Source organism: Macaca thibetana, chromosome 1, assembly GCF_024542745.1.
Source record: "Macaca thibetana thibetana isolate TM-01 chromosome 1, ASM2454274v1, whole genome shotgun sequence".
NCBI classification, from domain to species: domain Eukaryota; kingdom Metazoa; phylum Chordata; class Mammalia; order Primates; family Cercopithecidae; genus Macaca; species Macaca thibetana.
Genome location: NC_065578.1, coordinates 7,019,478 through 7,042,363, shown reverse-complemented (window position 1 = coordinate 7,042,363; position 22,886 = coordinate 7,019,478). Strand labels below are relative to the sequence as shown.

Here is a 22,886-nt window from a genome sequence, read left to right as displayed (position 1 = left end):
TCTTCCTCCTCCCCTTCTCTTTTTGTTCTTTTCTTCTTCCTTCTCTTCCTTTTCTCTTTATTTTCCTCCTCCTCTCCCTCTTCTTTCTCCTTATCCTCCTCCTCTCTTCTTACTGTTCTTTTTTTTTCCTTCTGTTTTCTGCACTTCTGCCCTCCGCTTCCTCTTCTTCCTTTTTTTTTTTTTTTTTTTTTGAGGTGGAGTCTTGCTCTGTGGCCCGGGCTGGAGTGCAGTGGCGTGATCTCGGCTCACTGCAACCTCTACTTCCCAGGTTCAAGCGATTCTCTTGCCTCAGCCTCAGTAGCTGGGATTACAGGGGTCCACCGCCACCCCACCCCCCATCCCCCACCTCCCCCCACCAGCTAACTTTTAGTAGAGACAGGTTTTTGCCATGTTGGCCAGGCTGGTCTAAACCTCCTGACCTCGGGTGATCCACCTACCTCAGCCTCCCAAGTGTTGGGATTATAGGCATGAGTTACCACGCCTGGTCTCTTTCTCCTTTATTTATTTATTTTTTAAGAAAAATTGAAATCATAGTTTTCTGAAAATCCCTTCTAGCTCTCAGCTTCCCCGAATCAAGTCCTGGTCATTCACTTGCCGTGCGACTGCTGTGCTTCCCCTTTTTCCATTTCCCTCCTTCCTAAGGGACCAAGCAGACATGGGTTCCAACCCCGCAGGCTCCCTGTCCTGTTGACGCTCTGACTCCACCTGCGGCCCCAGTTTCCTCATTTGCATAGTGTTCCCCCAGTAACAACAGCAGTCATACAAAGTTCTAGGGTTCTTTCGAGGATAGTTTGTATTCACCACAGTGCACCTCTGACGCCTCGGACGTCGGCTATGCTCAAGTAATGACAGCTATTGCTTTACAGTAACTGTGGAGTTAAGGGACCGCATATGGCAAAATGCTGATCATTATTTTGAAGTTGGTTTCGTCCCTCTAATCTCAAATCCAGTATTTTAGGGACATGCTAAATGGTTTGTCCTGGAGAGCTGTGTTAAGGGACAAAATCCTTTTCCCTACATCAGCTATGACACATCCTGACAGTAGAGAGCAGCTTCCAAGAAGCAATTTAAAATGCCATTATCAGGCAGGGACAGGGGCTCTAGGGGATTTTGGGGTCAGCAGATGTGAAATGAACGATTTCACAGAGCTGTTACAGAGTGGTGATGGGAATTTCCTACGAGACCCCGCCCCCAGCTGAGTCATCCACTCCTGTTCGACCTGAAGTCCTCCCCCTCCTGAGCTGCAGAAGCCTGAAGACCAAGCAGTGGAAAGTTCTCCAGCAGCCCTGAGATCGCAAGGTCTGTCCATTTGGGGGAGTGGGTGGGGGCACTGAGAGGGGGTGAGGATAGAACTTTTGCTCCCTTTGCCCATTTCTAGACTTTTTCTCCTTCTAATCTATAATAACTTCTCTTCAATAGCCCATTAAATAAACATCAATAACTTGGCCTGAAGAGAGTTTTTCACTCCTGAGTTTTGTTACCATACAAGCTTCACATCTCAGAACATGTCTGTGTTGAAGAAAATGTGTTAGTGAGTTGAACAGGGAGGTCTTTCCACATGTTAGTAGTTAGGTGTTCAGCTAAAGGGGGAAGAGTGATTTTGTGATAGCTTCTTCTTGAACTGAATTGTCTGATGCCCCTGACAGATTCTGTTTGTAAGGAGTTTATTCCAGGGGCAGTAAGTAATTGGCATTATTGCTGGATGGTACTGCAAAGTACCTATGAAAGTCCCCAAAAGTTCTGGCTATTGTTATTTCCGCATTTCGGCAGAACATGATGGAAAATGCACCCTCAGACTTTGGCAAACGTGCACAAAGCAGTGTGTTTAATCATGCCTGCCTTGTTGTAGTGGTTTCTATGAATTTGCTACTTTTCCACAATATTCCATCATTAATTGTTCCTGAAAAACCCTGAGTTTTCCTCTTTTAGAATTGTATAGGTAATGATTGCAAATAGATAATTTTGAAAGGAGAAACCACCTTTCCTTGGAAATGTTTACCTTTTGCAGAGTGACATTTGTGAGACCAGCTAATTTGATTAAAATTCTCTTGGAATCAGCTTTGCTAGTATCATACCTGTACCAGATTTCATCATGGGAAACAGCTGTTACAACATAGTAGCCACTCTGTTGCTGGTCCTGAACTTTGAGAGGACAAGATCATTGCAGGATCTGTGTAGTAACTGCCCAGCTGGTGAGTACCCAGTTATCATGTGCATTTGATCTGTTCTGTTGGAAGTATGGTTCAGTTAGTCTAGTAGTCAGGGCCAATGAGCTCCCTTTTAAGGAACAGAAAATGAAAATTCATTCATTTACAAATATTTATTGGATGCTACAACCTAGCTGTGTGAACACAGCAGTCATTCCACCTCTTGTGCCTTGACTTTCTCATCTGGGGATAATAAGGGAACCTGTTTTATAGGATGGCTGGGAGGATCAAATGAAGGGCTTAGAACAGTGCATGGCACATGGCAAGACTGTGGTATTTATTTGTGGCAATTATTTGTGGACTGAGCTTTCTAAATATTAGAAGAAACATTCATTTGACAAGACAGAAGTTTTTACTTACCAAAATGTAAATAAATGTTAGTTTTGTGTGTAGGACTTTGTGCTCAGACTGGGGGCAGAGCAGCAAGTAAGTGGGTGGTAAAGGGCTTAACAGAGTGGGGAAAGTCAGGCGCATTTAAATTTTAGTGTAGGACATTGATGTCCTCCTGGATCCAGTCATACTCATCTCCTAGATCAATCAAGATAATAATTGTGTTTTATTCAATAGATAAAGTATTTTCTTTCTGCTGATTTATTTGTTACAATATCTGTTTTTGTTTTTTTTGTTTGTTTGTTTTTGTTTTTGTTTTGAGACAGAGTCTCACTCTGTCACCCAGGCTGGAGTGCAGTGGCATGATCTCAGCTCATTGCAACCTTGGCCTCCCAGGTTCAAGCAATTCTCCTGCCTCAGCCTCCCAAGTAGCTGGGATTACAGACGTGCACCACTGCGCCTGGCTAATTTTTGTATTTTTAGTAGAGACAGGGTTTCATCATGTTGGCCAGGCTGGTCTTGAACTCCTGACCTCAGTTGATCTGCCCGCCTTGGCCTCCCAAAGCGCTGGGATTACAGGTGTGAGCCATTGCACCTAGCCTGTATTTTGTTATTTCTAATTCTGTGATTACACAAAGAATAATCTTGCAAATGTATCATTTTAGGAAGTCAATCAAACTAATGCCTATCACTGTGGCATCTAGAAAACTCATCATTCTTTTATAATCCTATTTTCTTGTAAACTTCAGAATGCCTTGGGTGACAATTGCCCATTGTCAAATGTGTACCATTATTGTCTGCCTTTCTTAGGTACATTCTGTGATAATAACAGGAGTCAGATTTGCAGTCCCTGTCCTCCAAATAGTTTCTCCAGCGCAGGTGGGCAAAGGACCTGTGACATATGCAGGCAGTGTAAAGGTATGAGTTCAAAGATATTTTCTTCTTCTAGAAGATAGTTGGGAAGATAAGCTTTTCTTTCCTCTTTACTAACTGCTGTCTTTTGAAAATCTCAAGTGTCAAAGACTCTGATTCTTCTGACAACCAGCAGGTCCAGTAAAATAATATCGGGTGACAGCAATTATTTGTGGACTGAGCTTTCTAAATATTAGAGGAAACATTCATTTGACAAGAGAGAAGTTTTTACTTACCAAAATGTAAAAATGTCATTACGGAGATTTAAAAGTAAACTTTAAAATCACTGGGAACACTGTAGTTGAGTGAGCATGACTGTTACTGCAGAGCGTAAATTTGCTTCCTGGATTTGGAGGTCAAGTGTAATAAAACGGGGGCTGGGGGGGACTTTGTAGGTGTTTTCAAGACCAGGAAGGAGTGTTCCTCCACCAGCAATGCAGAGTGTGACTGCATTTCAGGATATCACTGCCTGGGGGCAGAATGCAGCATGTGTGAACAGGATTGTAAACAAGGTCAAGAATTGACAAAAAAAGGTACGTTTGCGTTTGCGCTTCTTTGATCTAGAGTAGTTTTGTGATGTAGACAAACTTAGCTTAGGTCTTGATCCTTTGAAAATAAACAGATTTGTAGAACCTTAAAGTAACAAGTGAGTATATGATATGTCATATTTTAATTAATAAAATATTTCCGTTATTTCTTCATAAATGGAAGTAATTTGAAATCAGAAAGTTTGTTAATTGCCAGAACCATTCATCTTCACACATTTCAGACATAGACAATACTTTATGTACAGTTAGAATAAAAACTAGCCATCTTAGGGTATTGTTTCAAGAATTATAGAATAATTTGTGCAGATTGCATTACGGTAATGATTTTATTAAGTTCATCACAGGGAAAGTTACCAAATGATGAAAATGCTTCTTTTTTGTTATTGCTTTCGTTTTTAATGCAAGGTTGTAAAGACTGTTGCTTTGGGACATTTAATGACCAGAAACGTGGCATCTGTCGACCCTGGACAAAGTAGGTATCATTTCCTTTAGTTTATGGAATAAAGGATCTGGGTTAAATTTTTTGGAAGATAAGGAATGCTATCATTGAAGCTTATTTTGCACCCATCAAGTGTAGACAGAATGTAACATACTAATAGGCAGTGTGGGAACACTGTGAGGTTGTAGCAACTCAATAGGCAAAGTGGGCATTTTCTCCAGAAACAGTGCCTGGAACATTTAGATCAGAATTGCCAGTGGAGGGTGGGCACGTGCAGTGGCTCACGCCTGTAATCCCAGCACTTTGGGAGGCTGAGGCAGGAGGACTGCTTGAGCCCAGGAGTTCGAAACCAGCCTGGGTGAGACCCTGTCTCTACAAAAAATCAAAAAATTTGCCAGGCATAATGGCACATGCCTATAGCCTTCCCAGCTATAGAGAAGGCTGATGAGGCAGGAGGATCACCTGAGTCTGGGAGGTTACGGTTGCAATGAGGTATGATCGCACCATTGCACTCCAGAGCAGAGACCCTGTCTCAAAAGAAAGGAAAAGAATTGCCAGTGGAACTTTGCCATTGTCTGCCTCTTCTCTGTTTCCTTCTCATTCCTTTGCTGCCTGTTATCTTCTCTTGTTGATCAGCCCATCTCCATGTGCTCAATGCCAGCCCCTAGAATGATACAGAAGTAACTAATTGCTCATTACCCTCCAAAATGTGGCACACACTTGGGCACACAAGGCCATCACAGGTGGTAAAAAGCCAGTAGTATACGAGAGAATGTGACTGTTGTTTTGTGGAATCAGAACTCACACTGTGGTCTGTGGATAGGTGCTGGTCCACACATGGCTTGTCCTGTGCCCCCATCAACAGCGGTGTAGGGTTAGAGAGTAAGCATTTAGAAACTTTTAAGGCAAATTGGCAGAGTAATGTGGTCTGTTGACTAAGAATAAAAATTTGGGCGTTGTATTTTATATGTATTTGTTCTTTTTCCATTTGATTTTCTTACTAGAAAATCATTTTTATTATTTTACTTTGACATTTTTATTGTATTTCAAAAGTGTATTGGTTTATAACAGACTGGAAAGTGACTTTTTTGGAGAGAAAACAAAGTGTTTTAAAACAGGAATCATGGTATCCCTCTGCTTTTGTTATTGACAATTTATCAGCATCAGAGTGGCTGACAAATGGAATCATGATTCACAAGAAAAGTATTAACTGTTTTCTCGGACTTAGCTGAATTCTCTCTTTGGAAAGTGGTTTTTTAAAAAAGGTCTGTTTTGTTTGTTTGTTTGTTTGTTTTGAGATGGATTTTCACTCTTCTTGCCCAGGCTGGAGGGCAATGGCACCGTCTCGCCTCACTGCAACCTCCACCTTCCAGGTTCAAGCAATTCTCCTGCCTCGGCCTCCGGAGCAGCTTGGATTACAGGTGCACGCCACCACGCCTGGCTAATGTTTTTGTATTTTTAGTAGAGATGGGGTTTCACTATGTTAGCCAGGCTGGTCTTGCACTCCTGACCTCAAGTGATCCACCCACCTTGGCTTCCCAAAGTGCTGGGATTCCAGGCGTGAGCCACCGTGCCCGGCTGGAAAGTGGCTTTTTAAAAAAAGTCTTTCAATACAAATTTTTCAGAGTTGTTAAGTGAGTCTGCGTGGAAGAGTGGGTTTAATCTGGCTCTGAAGGATGGGTGGATTTGGGGTCGGTAAAGGGACGAGGGAAAGGCGTAACAAGAACAGCAACAATGATGGCAGTAATGGTGATGATGATGATGATGGCTGCCATTTACTCAGCGTGTCAGACGTGCAAGAGTGTGTCACTGACTCTCGCTCGTTTGTTCTTTGAAACAGTTCTGGCAGCACATACAATCCTAATTTTGCAGATGAGAAAACCGAGGCTTAGGGAGGTTTCATTTTTCTTTTCTTTTCTTTCTGAGACAGCATCAAACTCCTGCGTTCAAGTGATCAGCCTGGAACTCCTGGGTTCAAGTGGTCCTCCCACCTCAGTCTCCTGAGTAGCTGGGACCACAGGCATGCACCACCAGCTAATTTTTTTTGGTTTGTTTTTTAATTTTTGTAGAGATGGGGTCTTGCTATGTGACTCAGGCTGGTCTCCAACGCCTGGTCTCAAGTGATCCTCTGGCCTCAGCCTACCAAAGTGTTGGGATTGCAGGCGTGAGCCACCGTGCCTGGGCTACAGAGATTTCTTAACTTGCCCAAGGTCATTCTGGAAAGCAGCAGACCCAGGGCTCAAACCCCGGTTTGCCTGATGCCAGTGCCACACCTGTTAACCCTATGCTGGCCTTCATCCGTGCCAGAGATGGTCAAGTCTGATTAAGAAACTGGGGGTGAGAGACTAACCAGGCAAAACAGCCTGAACTAAGCTGTCACCGAACAGAAGGAAGCCATGGAAAGCTGCAGGGAGCCAGATAGTCAAGTGGAAGTTTCTCAAAATATCTTTGCATCGCCTTCGAACCCAGACCCATATATCTTTTTCACTAGGCTACTTCATTGGGTAAAAACTGACAAAGTTTTAAATCAGAATCGTCTGGACCTAAGTTAATTATTTAAACTCTTTTCATTGAACTGTCTAAGCTGTTCTTTGGATGGAAAGTCTGTGCTTGTGAATGGGACGAAGGAGAGGGACGTGGTCTGTGGACCATCTCCAGCCGACCTCTCTCCAGGAGCATCCTCTGCGACCCCGCCTGCCCCTGCGAGAGAGCCAGGTAGCTGGGCTATGCCATTCAATCAAAGTGTATATCTTATGGCGATTCCAGATGGTATCTAAATCGCCCCAATATCATGATGTCTCACATCTCCACCTACAACAGGCACCGCCCACGTGCATTCCTTCCTGAATCCTGCCCTCAGGGACCCAGCAGGTTCCTTCCCAGGCATTTGTTATTCAGTCTGAGATACACATTTGTAAGCAGTGCCAGAGGACACTTCACCCAGACAGAGTCTATATCTTTATCAATGCCAAGGAAAGGGGATTATAAGGTCCCATATTTTCTTTTCTTTTCTTTTTTTTTTTTTTAAGAGAGTTCCTTACTCTGTGCCAGGCTGGAGTGCAGTGGCATGATCTTGGCTCACTGCAACCTCCACCTCCTGTGCTCAACCAATCCTCCCACCTCAGCCTCCCCAATCGCTGGGACTGTAGGCACGCACCACCACACCTGGCTAATTTTTGTTTTTTGTTTTTTTTTTTTTTTTGGTAGAGTCGGGGTCTTGCTATGTTGCCCAGGCTGCTCTCAAACTCCTGGGCTCAAGCAATCCTCCTGCCTTGGCCTCCCAAAGTGTTGGGATTACAGGCGTGAGCTGCTGCGTCCGGCCCCTGGGTCCCATATTTTCTATGTGCTAGAAAGGACAAACTGCTTAATTTTTGTGGCCTCTAGGAAAACTATTAAGTTTCTTTCTTTTTTTTTTTTTTTTTTTTTTTTTTGAGACGGAGTCTGTGTCACCCAGGCTGGAGTGCAATGGCGCGATCTTGGCTCACCACAACCTCCGCTTCCCAGGTTCAAGCGATTCTTCTGCCTCAGCCTCCTGAGTAGCTGGGATTACAGGCGCCCACCATGGTGCCCACCTAAGTTTTGTATTTTTGGTAGAGATGGAGTTTCTCCATGTTGGCCAGGCTGGTTTCAAACTCTTGACCTCAGTTGATCTGCTCACCTTGGCTTCCCAAAGTGCTGGGATTGCAGGCATGAGCCACCGCCCAGCCATTCAGTTTCTTTTTTTCTTTTCTTTTCTTTTCTTTTTTTTTTTGAGATGGAGTCTCGCTCTGTTGCCCAGGTTGGAGTGTGGGGGCACCATCTCAGCTCACCGCAAACTCCGCCTCCCGGGTTCAAGCGGTTTTCCTGCCTCAGCCTCCCAAGTAGCTGGGATTACAAGTGCCTGCCACCACTGTGTTGGCCAGGCTGGTCTTGAAATCCTGACTGTAAGTGATCCTCCTGCCTCGGCCTTCCAAAGTATCGGGATTACAGGCATGAGCCACCATGTCTTGCCTTTTTAAAAGTTTTCCAAGTTTACTCCATTAGCAGGTTGGAGATGCCCAAGGCTCTGATTCTTCTCATGCTTAGGAGTTTACCAGTGTAAATATACACATGGGTGTATGAGTGTGCATACATTTCTGCATGCGTTTCTCCTTTTGCTGTGTTTTGCAGGACACTCTCCGCAGATCATCTTCTTTCTTGCGCTGACTTCGACTGTGGTACTCTTCCTGCTGTTCTTCCTCGTGCTCCGTTTCTCTGTTGTTAAACGGAGCAGAAAGAAACTCCTGTATATATTCAAACAACGTAAGATTAACGTAATCATATTAGAGCTCTGGCAAAGCAAGGCTTTTTATAATAGAAAGGAAAAGATGATTCTTTAAAAAATTCTAGAAATGAGGTTCATATAGCCCGGTGGTTATCAAGCAGGGGCAATTTCGTCCCCGGGAGTATTTGGTGGCGGTGGTGGTGGTGATTAGGGTGATTAGGTGGTGATTGGCATCTAGTGAGTAGAGGCCAGTGATGCTGCTAAACTCCTACCATGCACGGGACAGCCTCCCAGCAAAGAATGATGCTGCCTAAATGTCAACAGTGCTGAGGTGGAGAAAGCTTGCGTATAGAAGAGCACACCTCGGTTCTAGAAAAATGTCAGATTTAAATATGCTGCATCCTTGGATTATTGCGTGTGTGTGTATGTGTGTGTGCGCGCGTACGTGTGTGCGTGCCTGTGTGTGCGTGTGTGTATGTGTGCGTGCATGTGTGTGGGTGTGCGTGCCTTGTGTGTGTGCGTGCGTCTGTGCATGCCTGTGTGTGCGTGTGTGTGTGTATGTGTGCGTGCATGTGTGTGCATGTGTGTGCCTTGTGTGTGTACGTGTGTGTGTGTATGTGCGTGTGGAGGACACTGGCAAATAAGAATCAGAAAACCATGTTCCCCCCATGTCCCCATGTCCCTCTGGTTGATAAACTGGTTTAAAATGAGTTTAGACCCGTGTTTGAGGAAGGCAGAGAGAACAAAGAGGGAGTTTGAAGGGGGTTTAACAAATGGAGTATTACAGCACCAGTATGGATTACATGAAAAATTTCAATAATGAATTTCATTCATTCATTTGTTCAACAAGGTATTATTTCTATAAGGTACTCAGCAAGTACCTGGCACAGAGTCAGCACCCACTAGACAAAAGCCATTGATATTTATTTGAAAAAGTGTATAGATGGAAGGCAACCTGTTTTTTGTCTTCGTGAAGGATAGAACGAGACATAACAGGCTTAATAAGACTTAATAAGAGGGATATAATAGAAGGAGCTTTTTGAGAGCAAAATTTTAACCCAAAACACCATGTAAGACCAGAATGTGTCTATTTGTAGGTTGTTAAAAATATATGTGCAGGAACAGCATTAGTAAAGTTTTTTTTTTCCTTTTCCTTTTTTTTTTTGGAGACGGAGTTTTGCCCTTGTTGCCCAGGCTGGAGTGCAATGGCGCAATCTCGGCTTACCGCAACCTCCATTCACTGCAACCTCCTCCTCCCGGGTTCAAGCGATTCTCCTGCTTCAGCCTTCCTAGTAGCTGGGATTACAGGCATGCACCACCATGCCCAGCTAATTTTGTATTTTTAGTAGAGACGGGGTTTCTCCATGTTGGTCAGGCTGGTCTTGAACTCCCGACCTCAGGTGATCCGCCCGCCTCGGCCTCCCAAAGTGCTGGGATTACAGGCGAGAGCCACTGCGCTCGGCCAGTAAAGTCTTATCTAATAAATTATGCTAATTTATTTAAAGCCTCTTTTTAAAGCAATATAGAACTTTTTTACATTGTGACCTATAGAAAAATGCATAAATGCAAAGTTTAACAAATTGTCATAAACGAACATCCAAATAACTCTACCAGGATCAAGAACTGGAACGTAACCCATTCCTGAAGCCCTGGGCTGCCCTTTCTAGATCACAGCCTTCCTTGCCTACTAGTGCTAACCACATCTAGACTTGTATGGTATTAACTTCCTTTTGCTATAGTTTTGCTACCCAACAACACAGTTTTATCAGGCTGCTGTGAACTTCATACAATAGAATCACACTGTGTTTTCTGTATCTTGCTCCTTCTTTCAACGTTGTATCATGAAGATTCATCCACGTTGAGTTCATCTTTAGTTGATTTCCATTGTTGCACACTCTTTTATTGAATGATGACATTGTTGTTTACCCATTCTAATATTGATGGACAGTGGGATCACTTCCAGCTCGGGGTTATTACACGCAATGACATTTGAATATTTTTGTCCGTGTATCTCAGCACATGTAAACACGTGTTTCTGGTTTGGTTGTGTTTTTAAACCTAGGAATAACATTGCTGAGCTACAAGGAACGTGTGTCTTGGTCTTGAATATGCCAAACTGTTTTCCAAAATGATTGGACCCCATTTACACTGCCCTGGTAGTAATGATGTTCTTTTTACTCCACATCCCCTGATAACTCTTGGCATCATCGGACTATTTTTATCGATATGGTGGGCGGATAGTCGTATCTCATTGTGGTTTTTAACTTACACTTCCTGGTTGCTAGTGAGGTTAGATGCCTTTTCATGTTATTTTGGCTATTTCCTCTTTAGTGAAGGGCCTGATCAAGTCTTTTGAGTATTTTCTCATAGGATTGTCTGTCCTCTTCTTACGTATAGGAAGTTTTTAGTCTGCTGTTCATGAGCTGCAAATATCTTTTCCTAGTCTGTGGTTTGCTCTTTCATTCTCTTTTTGAGGTCTACACCTCCAATTTAAACCTCTATGCTCTCACTTAAGCCTGATTTCGGTTTTGTCTTTTGTTTTTTTGAGACAGGGTCTACTGTGTCACCCAGGCTGAAGTGCAGTGGTGTGATCACAGCTCACTGCAGCCTCGGACTCCAGAGCTCAAGCAATCTCCTGCCTCGGCCTACTAAATAGCTGGGACTATAGGTGCATGCTACAACGCAGAGCTAATTTTTAATTGATTTTTAATTTTTTTTGTGGAGACGGGGTCTCGCTATGTTGTCCAGGCCAGTCTTAAACTCCTGGGCTCAAGTGGTCCTCCCACCTCGGTTTCCCAAAGTGCTGGACTTAATCCTGATTTAAAGGACTACCTCTGCAACAAAGTTCCATCCACACCCCAGACTGCAACAAAGTTCTTTAGAAAATGCTTTTCAAAAGTATTTATGAGTAATTAGTGAGTTTCAGTGGAACCATAATCCATTTTTTAAAAGTTTTTAGGACACTCCCTGGTGGTCCAGTGGTTAGGATTCGGCGTTCACTGTCGCAATCTGGGTTCGATTCCCAGTCAGGGAAGTCTTCCTTCTGGCCGGGCGCGGTGGCTCACACCTGTAATCCCAGCACTCTGGGGGGCCGAGGCAGGCAGGTCACCTGAGGTCAGGAGTTCAATACCAGCCTGGCCATGGTGAAACCCCCTGTCTACTAAAAATACAAAAAATTAGCCAGGCGTGGTGGTGGGTGCCTGTAATCCCGCCAGCTACTCGGGAGGCTGAGACAGGAGAATCGCTTGAACCTGGGAGGCGGAGGTTGCAGTGAATGGAGATTGCGCCACTGCACTCCAGCCTGGGCAACAAGAGCGAAACTCTGTCTCAAAAAAAAAGTTTTTAGTCATTTAAAAGAAATTTTGATTTTGACATAATTATAGATTCACAGGAATTTGCCAAGACAGGTACATCTCTCATGCCATTTCTGGGTTCCATCCTCCAGTGCAATGGCAAAGCAGGAAATTGACGTTGGCATGGTGTGTGTGTGTGTACTTTGTCCCTTTGTCACACATGTGAAATCGTATAACAACCAACACAATAAAATCAGAACTTTCCATCACCGCCAAGATCTTCTCCCACTACTCCTTTCTAGTCAGGTGCTCTCCCTCTCCCCACCATCCCCTGGCAACCACTTATCTGTCTTCCATCTCTATACTTTTGTTATTTAAGGAATGTTGTGTGAATAGAATCATACAGCACGTGTCAAGCTAAATCACAGACAGAGAAAGAGGCTCTCTAAAAGATTATGGTATTTTTTTCAGGATAGCATTGCAGTGGGAATATGATGGGTGTATTCACGGAGGTAAAGGTGACAAGAGTTTTTAAAAGAAAAAATGATGGGCCGGGCGCAGCGGCTCATGCCTGTAATCCCAGCACTTTGGGAAGCCGAGGTGGGTGGACCACCTGAGGTCAGGAGTTCGAGACCAGCCTGGCCAACATGGTGATACCCCATCTCAACTAAAAATACAAAAAGTTAGCCCAGTGTGGTGGCATGTACCTGTAATCCCAGGTACTCAGGAGGCTGAGGCACGAGAATTGCTTGAACCTGGGAGGCAGAAGTTTCAGTGAGCCGATATCACGTCCTACACTCCAGCCTGGGTGACAGAGCAAGACTCTGTCTCAAAAAAAGAAAAAAGAAAAACTGAGGAGGATTATGTAAGTTATATTGAAACAATGATCCTTTGCTACAAAGATCAATACCCGCAGAAGTATTTTTTTGTGTAAGACACAGTAGCCTTTGTGCAAGGTTGTGGTTTCTGCAGTCTTGTGATAGTTGTTTTTATCAGGCATGCACGCATAAGAAACCCTCTTCATGGCCTTCCCTGGCTCCGTTTGTCAGAGTTTTTTAAAAAAATTTTGAGACAGAATCTCCGTGTGTCGTTCAGGCTGGAGTTCAGTGGTGTGATCTCTGCTCGCTGCAACCTCCGCCTCCTGGGTTCAAGCGATTTTCGTGCCTCAGCCTCCTGAGTAGCTGGGATCACAGGCAGCCGCCACCATGCCTGGCTATAGTAGAGACGAGATTTTGCCATGTTAGCCAGGCTGGTCTTGAACTCCTGGCCTCATGTGATCTGCCTGCCTCGGCCTCCCAAAGTGCTGGGATTACAGGCGTGAGTCACCATGCCCGGCCCATTTGTCAGGGTTTTGACACAAGTTACTCCATTTTGATTCTGACAACTTTTACAAACGTGAACTTTTTTAAGATTTTGCTTTTTCACTCAGCAGAATGCCCTTGATATTCATCCAAGTTGCTGTGTGTTTCAATGATTCGTTCTTTTTCCTTGCTGAATAGTATTCCATGATACGCTTGTGCCACAGTTTGTTTTACCATGCACCCATTAAAAGATATTTTGTTTGCTTTTTGTTTTGACTATTACATATAAAGCTGCGAGGAATAATTATGTACAGTTTTTGTGTGGGCATGTATTTTGTATCTCTTTTTCTTTTTTTTTTTTTTTTTTTTTTGTATCGCTCTAGGCTGGAGTGCAGTGGCCGGACCTATTGCAAGCTCCGCCTCCCGGGTTGCAATTTCCTGCCTCAGCCTCCCGAGTAGCTGGGACCACAGGCGCCCGCCACCTCGCCCGGCTAGTTTTTTTTTTGTGCTTTTTAGTAGAGACGGGGTTTTATTAGCCAGGATGGTTGATCTCCAGACCTCGTGATCCGCCCGCGGCCTCCCAAAGTGCTGGGATTACAGGGTGAGCCACCGCTCAAGCCTGTATTTTGTATCTCTATGAGAAATATTCAGGAGTGCAATTCCTGGGCTATACGTTTGGTGCTTGTTCAGTTTTTAAGAAGTTGCCAGCTGGGCGCGGTGGCTCAAGCCTGTTATCCCAGCACTTTGGGAGGCCGAGACGGGCATAAGGTAACACAGTGAAACCCCATCTCTACTAAAAAATGCAAGAAAACTAGCCAGGCGAGTTGGCGGGCGCCTGTAGTCCCAGCTACTCGGGAGGCTGAGGTAAGAGAATGGCGTAAACCCAGGAGGCGGAGCTTGCACTCCAGCCTGGGCGACAGAGCGAGACTCTGTCTCAAAAAAAAAAAAAAAAAAAAAAAAAAAAAAAAAAAAAAAAAAGAAGTTGCCAAACTATTTTCCAGAGGAAGCGTATCATTTTACATTCTTATCGGAGTTTTTCTGCATCCTTGCTCGCATTTTGCATTGCCTCAATTTTTATTTCAGCTGTTCTAATAGGTGTGTAGTGACATCTCACTGGGGCTTTAATTTGCATTTGCCTTATGGGTGGACATTTTTTCATATGCTTATTTTCCATTTTTATGTCTTCTTCAGTGAAGTGTTTTTCAGATCTTTCGCCTATTTTCTAGTTGGATTATTTGTTTTACTGTTGAGATCCAAGAGTTCTTTATGTTTCCCAGATAGGAGTCCTTTGGCATATATATGATTTACAAATATTTTCTCCCAGTCAGTAGCTTGCCTTTTCATCCTCTTCACGGGCTCTTCCACAGAGAAAAGCTACTTAATTTTGATGAAGTCCAATTTATGGGTTTTTTTCATTGATGGAGTCATGTCTAAGAATTCTTCATTAAGTCCCGGGTCTCAAAGAATTAGATTTTTTTTCCTCTGTCTCTTATAACTTTTACAATTTTTTATTTTATATTTAAATCTTGATTTTTTTTTTTTTTTTTTTTTTCTGAGACAGGGTCTCTGCTTTGTCACCCAGGCTGGAGTGCACTGGTGTGATCATGGCTCACTGCAGCCTCCACCTCCTGGGCTTAAGTGATCCTCCCTCCTTGGCCTCCCAAGTAGCTGGGACTACAGGAGTGTGCCACCACTTGCCGCAGACCTATTGGACTGAACAAAGTGGGGAGAACATGGGAATAAAAGACAAGAGACAAAAGAGTATATTTGGAAGAAGGAGTCAGGGGTAACCTTGCGTCTGGTGGACAAAGGCCCTGAACTTTACACAGCCCACTGTCTTTATTAGGCAAAAGAGATAGCGAGAAAGTGGGGATGATTGTCCTGTCAGTAATTGTCAGTTGGCCATTTGGTGTTTGGTTCACAGCAGACTTGAGAGACTCTGCATCCTTTGAACAATAGGTGCTAGATTTCTCAGTAGATAACTTCAAGGAGCCAGGGAGTGATGGCCCTCAGCAAACCTTTTGGCGGCAAGGCAGTGTGAGTTTGCTCACATCTTGCATTCATGATAAACACTTTGCTGTTTGATCATATAGCCTCCAGCGGAATGTTGAGTTGGTCATGTCTCACGGCTTCGGCTCCCTGCATGCCTGGGTAATTTTTTATTTATTTATTTATTTTGAGACAGAGTCTCACTATGTTGCCCAGGCTGGTCTTGAACTCCTGGCCTCAAACAATCCTCCTGCCTTGACCTCCCAAAGTGCTGGGATTACAGGTGTGAGCCGCTGTGCCAAGCCTTGATTCATTTTAAATTTTTCGTATAAAGTGTGAGAGGTTTTAGCCAAGTCTTTTTTTGTTGTTGTTTTTGGCCTAGGGGTGTCCAATTGCTCTAGCATCACTAGTGGAAAACATTAGTCTTCTTTCATTGTAGCTTTGTCAAAAGTAAGTTGGCTGCAATTACGTGGGGCTATCTGGTTTCCCTCTTCTGTTCCACTGATCCATGTGTTTCTTCCTCTGCCGATACCACACAGCCTTGATTACTGTGGTTATCCATAAACACTGAAATTGGGTAGAGGGTGGTAGTTTCTCCCGCTTTATTATTTCGTTTCAGAGTTGTTTTATCTATTCTAGTTCCTTTGCATTTCCACATACATTTTAGGATAATATCTATATCTACAAAAAGCTGGCTGGGATTCTGATAACAGTTGTGTTAAATCTGCATATCAGTTTGGGACGAATTGACATCTTTACTATGTGAAGTACAGTCACGTATCACTTAACGACAGGGGTACGTTCTGAGAAATGTGGTGTTAGGTGATTTCGTTGTTGTGTGAACATCATAGAGGGCACTTAGGCAAACCTAGACAGTACAGCCTACCATACACCTAGGCTGGATGGTATAGCCTGTCGCTCCTGTGCTACAAACCTGTAGGGCGTGTGACTGTACCGAATACCATAGGCAACTGTAACATAATGGTATTTGTGTGGCTAAACATACCTAAACACAGAAGAGGTACCATGAAAATAATATGATTTTTGCCAGGCGCGGTAGCTCACATCTGTAATCCCAACATTTTGGGAGACCAAGGTGGGCAGATCACCTGAGGTCAGGAGTTCGAGACCAGCCTGGCCAACATGCCAAAACCCCGTTTCTACTAAAAATACAAAAATTAGCTGGGTGTGGTGGCATGTGCCTGTAATTCCAGCTACTCGGGAGGCTGAGGTGGGAGAACCCCTTGAACCTGGGAGGCAGAGGTTGCAGTGAGCCGTGATCACACCACTGCACTCCAGGCTGGGCAACAGAGTGAGACTCCATTAGGAATGGGGCCACACGGCAGGAGGAGAGTGGTGGGCGAGCGCGTGAAGCTTCCTCTGTATTTATAGCCGCTCCCCATCACTTGCATTACCGCCTGGTCTCCGCCTCCTGTCACGTCAGCAGCAGCATTAGAGTCTCATAGCAGCATGAATCCTATTGTGAGCTGCGCACGGGAGGGATCTGAGTTGCGGCTCCTTAAGAGAATCTAGTGTCTGATGATCTGTCCCTGTCTCCCATCACCCTTAGATGGGACTGTCTAGTTGCAGGAAAACAAGCTCAGGCTCCCACTGATTCTACATTATGGGGAGTTGTATAATTACTTCTTTATATATTACAATGTAATAATAATAGGAATAAAGTGCACAATAAATGTAATGCGCTTGAATCATCCCGAAACCATCCCCCCACCCAGTCCATGGAAAAATTGTCTTCCACCAAACTGATCCCTCTTGCCAAAAAGGCTGGGGACCTCTGCTGTATATGACTGTAGTCTTATAAACACTGTACACTTAAGCTAAACTAAATTTATTTAAAATGTTTTCTTTCTTCAGTAATAAATTAACCTTAGCTTACTATAACTTTTAACTTCATAAACTTTAATTTAATTTTTTAAATTTTTTTTTTTTTTTTTTTTTTTGAGGCACCGTCTGCTGCCCAGGCTGGAATGCAGTGGCAAGATCTTGGCTCACTGCAGCCTCCACCTCCCAGGTTCAAGTGATTCTCCTGCCTCAGCCCCCCAAGTAGCTGGGACTACAGGCAGCTGCCACCACACCTGGCTAATTTTTGTATTAGAGATGGGGTTTCACCATGTTGGCCAGGCTGGTCTCGAACTCCTGAGCTCCGGTAGTCTGCCCACCTCGGCCTCCCAAAGTGCTGAGATTACAGGCATGAGCCATCACACCCAGCCTATAAACTTAAAAACAATTTTTTAAACTTTTTGACTCTTATAATAACTCTTAGCTTAAAACGCAAGCACATTGTACAGCTGCACACAAATATTTTCTATTTATTTCCTTATTCTATAAACTTATTTATTTAAAAGTTTTTAAATTGTTTTTTACTTTTTAAACTTTGTTGTGAAAAACTAAGACACAAACACACATATTAGCCTAGACCCACACAGAGTTGGTGTCTGCCACCTCCACATCTTGTCCCACTGGAAGATCTTCGGGGCAAAACCATGCACGTAGCTGTCATCTTCTATGAGAACAATGTCTTATTCTGGAATATCTGGAATACCTCCCAAAGGACCTGCCTGAGGCTGTTTTACAATTAACTGTTTTTTTGTTTGTTTGTTGTTTGTTTTTTTTTGAGACAGAGTCTTGCTCTGTTGCCCAGGCTGGAGTGCAATGGGGCGGTCTCGGCTCACTGCAACCTCTGCCTCCTGGGTTCAAGGGATTCTCCTGTCTCAGCCTCCCAAGTAGCTGGGATTACAGGTGCATGGCGCCACGCCCGGCTAATGTTTTGTACTTTAGTAGAGACGGGGTTTCACTGTGTTGCCCAGGCTAATCTCGAACTCCTGAGCTCAGGCAATCCACCGCCTCGGCCTCCTAAAGTGCTGGGATTACAGGTATGAGCCACCACACCTGGCCTTAACTGGTTATCTGTGTGTGTGTGTGTGTGTGTGTGTGTGTGTGTGTGTGTGTGTGTGTGTGTGTGTGTGCGCGCGTGCGTGGAATATACTCTAACTATAAAAAGTATGGCATAGTAAGTCCATAAACTACTAACATACTCATTCATTGTTATTATCAAGTATTATGTGCCGTACATAATTGCATATGCTACACTTTATATAACTGGCAGCTCAGTAGGTTTTTTACATCAGTATCACCACAAACGTGAGCAGTGAGCAGTGAGCAGTGCTGCAGTGTTATGATGGTTGGACATCACGAGGCAACAGGAACTTTTCAGCTCCACTATAATCTTATGGGACCACGATCATATATGCGGTCTGTTTTCAACCAAAACATCGTTTTATGCTGTATGACTGTATTCCAATGCACAAACATGGTATGTCTCTCCATTTATTTATATATTTTAAAATGTCTTTCACAGCATTTTGTAGTTTTCACTATACAAGTTCTGTATGCGTTTTGTTAGATTTAGGCCTAAGGAAAAATAATTTTTTTGAAGACAGGGTCTTGCTTGCTGTATTACCCAGGTTGGAGTGCAGTGGCATGATCACGGCTCACTGCAGCCTCAACCTCCTGGGCTCAAGTGATCCTCCCACCTCAGTCTCCAGAGTAGCTGAGACCACTGGCATGTGCCACCACCCCTGGCTAATTTTTAAATGTTTTGTAGAGACAGGGCCTTGCTGTGTTACCAAAGATGGTCTAGAACTCCTGGACTCAAGCAATCCTCCTGCCTTGGCCCCCATAGTACTGGGATTACAGGTGTGAGCCCCCACGCCCAGTTTCTAGATCTAATTTAGGTCTTGTATTTTCTCAGGGTTCCTCTGACATCACTCTAGGGAAGGAGGAAGGATGGGCAGCTTGTTACAGCCAGGCAGGGGTAGAGGAAGTTTGGGTTCTGCGCTATACCTCCTGGAGGGTGAGCGTCTCCTTTTTATTACTAGACATGTGGGAGTTCCAGCTCCCACTAGGCCTCCTCTGACACCACCCCAGGAAGGACGGGGAGATGAGGCTTAATCCACGGTGAGGGAGGAAGTTCAGGTTCTCTACCCAGTCTTTCCTGGTGGGCTTGCAGGTGGAGCCACTGTGTTTTTTGTGGTGTTTTGTTAGAATTGAGTGGTTATTGTCTAGAAGGTTTTGGGCCAGGCGCAGTGGCTCATGCCTGTAACCTCAGCACTTTGGGAGGCCGAGGCAAGCAGATCATAAGGTCAGGAGTTCAAGACCAGCCTGGCCAATATGGTGAAACCCCATCTCTACTAAAAATACAAAAATTAGCTGGGCGTGGTGGGGGGTGCCTGTAGTCCTAGCTACTCGGGAGACTGAGGCAAGAGAATCACTTGAACCCGAGAGGTGGAGGTTGCAGTGAGATGAGATTGCGCCACTGCACTCCAGTCTGGGTGACAGAGAGAGACTCCGTCTCAAAAGAAAAAAAAAAAAAGAAGCTTTTAGTCTTGCTCTGCTGCCCCTTTCCTAGTCTCACAACTAGGGAGTACAAACTCTTCTTAGTTTTTTTTGTGTGTGTTTTTTGAGATGGAGTCTTGCTCTGTTACCCAGGCTGGAGTGCAGTGGTGCAATCTCAGCTCACTGCAACCTCCGCCTCCCAGGTTCAAGCGATTCTCCTGCCTCAGCCGCTTGAGTAGCTAAGATTACAGGTGTGCGCCACCACGCCCAGCTAATTTTTGTGTTTTTAGTAGAGACAGGGTTTCGCCATGTTGGCCAGGCTGGTCTCGAACTTCTGACCTCAGATGTTCTGCCTGCTTTGGCCTCCCAAAATGCTTGGATTACAGATGTGAGGCACCACACCTGGCCTCTTCTTGGTTTTCGTTTTGCTTTGTCCATACTATTGGCATTTTTAGGTTGCTGCTTCTCTGGTTCCCAGTCAGAGGGAAACGAGGCAGAAAGAAGCCCATTGCCTTGTTGTTTCTTGGGTCCGGAGATCATGACCCCATTGGCCTTCCTCTCTCTGCCTTTTGGAGAGGTTTTCAGCGGTACTCAGCGGGACAAATACGGAAAGCATGACATCTCAATCTTCCCAGAAGAGATCTCCATTTTGAAATTCATCTTTGGATCAATTTCAAAAGACATCCCGTTGGTATTTCTGAACATCTTGCCAGTTTTTCATAAGTTCTAGGAGATGGTGTGGTTATTTGGGTTGGGTTATTTTGTTGTTGTTGTTGTTGAGACGGAGTCTCGCTCTGTCGCCCGGGCTGGAGTGCAGTGGCCGGATCTCAGCTCACTGCAAGCTCCGCCTCCCGGGTTTACGCCATTCTCCTGCCTCAGCCTCCCGAGTAGCTGGGACTACAGGCGCCCGCCACCGCGCCCGGCTAATTTTTTGTATTTTTAGTAGAGACGGGGTTTCACCGTGTTAGCCAGGATGGTCTCGATCTCCTGACCTCGTGATCCGCCCGTCTCGGCCTCCCAAAGTGCTGGGATTACAGGCTTGAGCCACCGCGCCCGGCCTCTGGGTTATTTTTTTATAGCAACAAGCATATGAACTTGGGGTAGGACTTTTTGACTTGCTTGTCTGTAAATAAATACCTGCTTAGGATTGAAAAACTGCTGAGCACTAACATAAATACTTCACTAACATGTAAAAGAAAGCCCGGCAGCTCATGCACAGATCAGTTCTTGGTTCCTAACGATGGAAGTCGTGGGGATACCTCCACACTCTTGGAGTCATAGCATTGTGTTCCAAAGAAACCATTGGATCTTGAATCTACGTAACCCTCAAGACGAAAATATGTGCTGCTGAATTGAAACTAGAGCTATGATTGGGATATGGCTAATATTTTATGCTTTAGTGATTCATGCTTATGATTTTTTTTTAGCTAATGTAGAAAATAAAGAAAATAATTCTTAAAGACCAGTAAAAATATTTGGTCAACGGAAACAAATGTCAAATAATCTCCAGAGGAAGTTCATCCTTGCTGTTACCTCTCTTGTGGATGTTTGTTAAAAGTATTATTATTATTATTATTATTATTTTTGAGACAGAGTTTCGCCATTGTCACCCAGGCTGGAGTGCAATGACGCAATCTCGGCTCACTGCAACCTTCGTCTCCCGGGTTCAAGCGATTCTCCTGCCTCAGCCTCCCCAGTAGCTGGGATTACAGGCACCCGCTACCACGCCCGGCTAATTTTTGTAGTTTTAGTGGAGATGGGGTTTTGCTATGTTGGCCAGGCTGGTCTCGAACTCCTGACCTCAAGTGATCTGCCCACCTCGGTCTTCCAAAGTGCTGGGATTACAGGCGTCAGCCACTGCGCCTGGCTGAGTTTGTTAAAATTAAAAGGGAGACTGTCTGCAGCTGTAATTTATGGAAAATAAGTGTTAAATGATTCAAATAGACAACAAAATATATATATCTTTAAAATTTTTTTTAGCATTTATGAGACCGGTACAAACCACTCAAGAGGAAGATGGATGTAGCTGCCGATTTCCAGAAGAAGAAGAAGGAGGATGTGAACTGTGAAATGGAAGTCGATAGGGCTGTTGGGACTTCCTTGAAAAGAAGCAAGGAGATATGAGTCATCTCACTATCACAGCTTTCAAAATCAAGAACACCATCCTACAAATACCCAGGATTCCCCCAACACATGTTCTTTCCTCAGTGCCAATGAGTTAGCCTTTAAAAACACACCACTTCCTTTTTTTTTTTTTTTTTTTGGACAGGGTCTCACTCTGTCACCCAGGCCGGAGTGCAGTGGCACCATCACGGCTCTCTGCAGCCTTGACCTGCGGGAGCTCACGTGATCCTCCTGCCTCAGTCTCCTGAGTAGCTGGAACTATAAGGAAGAACCATCACACCTGACTAACTGTTGTTTTTTGTTTTGGTAGAGAAGGCATTTCGTCATGTTGTCCAGGCTGGTTTCATACTCCTAGGCTCAGTTTGGCCTCCCAAAGTGCTCGGATTACAGACATGAGCCGCCATGCCTGGGCAAAATAATGCACCACTTTTAACAGAACAGACAGATGGGGCCAGAGCTGGTGATAAAAAAGCATTTTCTAGATACCACTTAACAGGCTTGAGCTAGTTTTTTTGAAATCCAAAGAAAATCATAGTTTAAATTCAATTATGTAGGCCAGTGGTCCAACTACAATGATAGTCAAAATCAGTGCAGGTTTGTGTTTTGGTGCTAATATGACATATGACAGTAAGCCACAAGGTGCAGTAAGTGCCCCAGCTAAACTTCCCATTGGTTCTGTCATGTAACATGACATGCTCCACCGTCAGGGGAGTATGAGGAGACTGCCTGTCTCTGTGGTCAAGAGCAAAAAACCTCAGGTCTGGAGGAAGTTTTGGAAAGAGTTCAAGTGTCTGCTTATCCCGTACACCTTCTGCCTTTGTCCTGCTCCCTTTCAAGCCAGGTTATATTCTAAAAATTCTTAACTTTTAACATAATATTTTATACAAAAGCCAATAAATGAACCACACACGATAGGTGTGAAGTACAGTGAGAAAATGAACACCTGCGAGCTCACCGTCCTACCACAGCACTAGAGTGGGGGCCGCCAAACTCCCATGGCCAAACCTGGTGCACCATTTGCCTTTGTTTGTTTGTTTGCTTGCTTGAGACAGAGTCTTGCTATGTTGCCCAGGCTGGAATGGAGTGGCTACTCACAGGCACAGTCATAGCACACTTTAGCCTTAAACTCCTGGGCTCACGTGAT

General features: G+C 44.4%; 1 protein-coding gene across 2 annotated transcripts; it reads left to right on the top strand.

Moving 5' to 3' along the window:
- Window positions 1–1,088: 1,088 nt before the first annotated feature.
- TNFRSF9 (TNF receptor superfamily member 9) lies at window positions 1,089–22,645 on the top strand. 2 transcript variants are annotated; one of them, XM_050788912.1, is made up of 8 exons: window positions 1,089–1,299; window positions 2,059–2,192; window positions 3,348–3,455; window positions 3,845–3,982; window positions 4,403–4,469; window positions 7,021–7,151; window positions 8,586–8,717; window positions 21,599–22,645. In XM_050788912.1, the coding sequence occupies exons 2-8, from the start codon at window positions 2,093–2,095 to the stop codon at window positions 21,685–21,687; spliced, it is 765 nt and encodes a 254-aa protein (XP_050644869.1). In that variant the 5' UTR covers window positions 1,089–1,299; window positions 2,059–2,092; the 3' UTR covers window positions 21,688–22,645. The 2 variants fall into 2 exon arrangements, with proteins under 2 accessions (XP_050644869.1, XP_050644859.1); XM_050788902.1 differs by having other exon boundaries at window positions 2,009–2,192.
- Window positions 22,646–22,886: the final 241 nt, after the last annotated feature.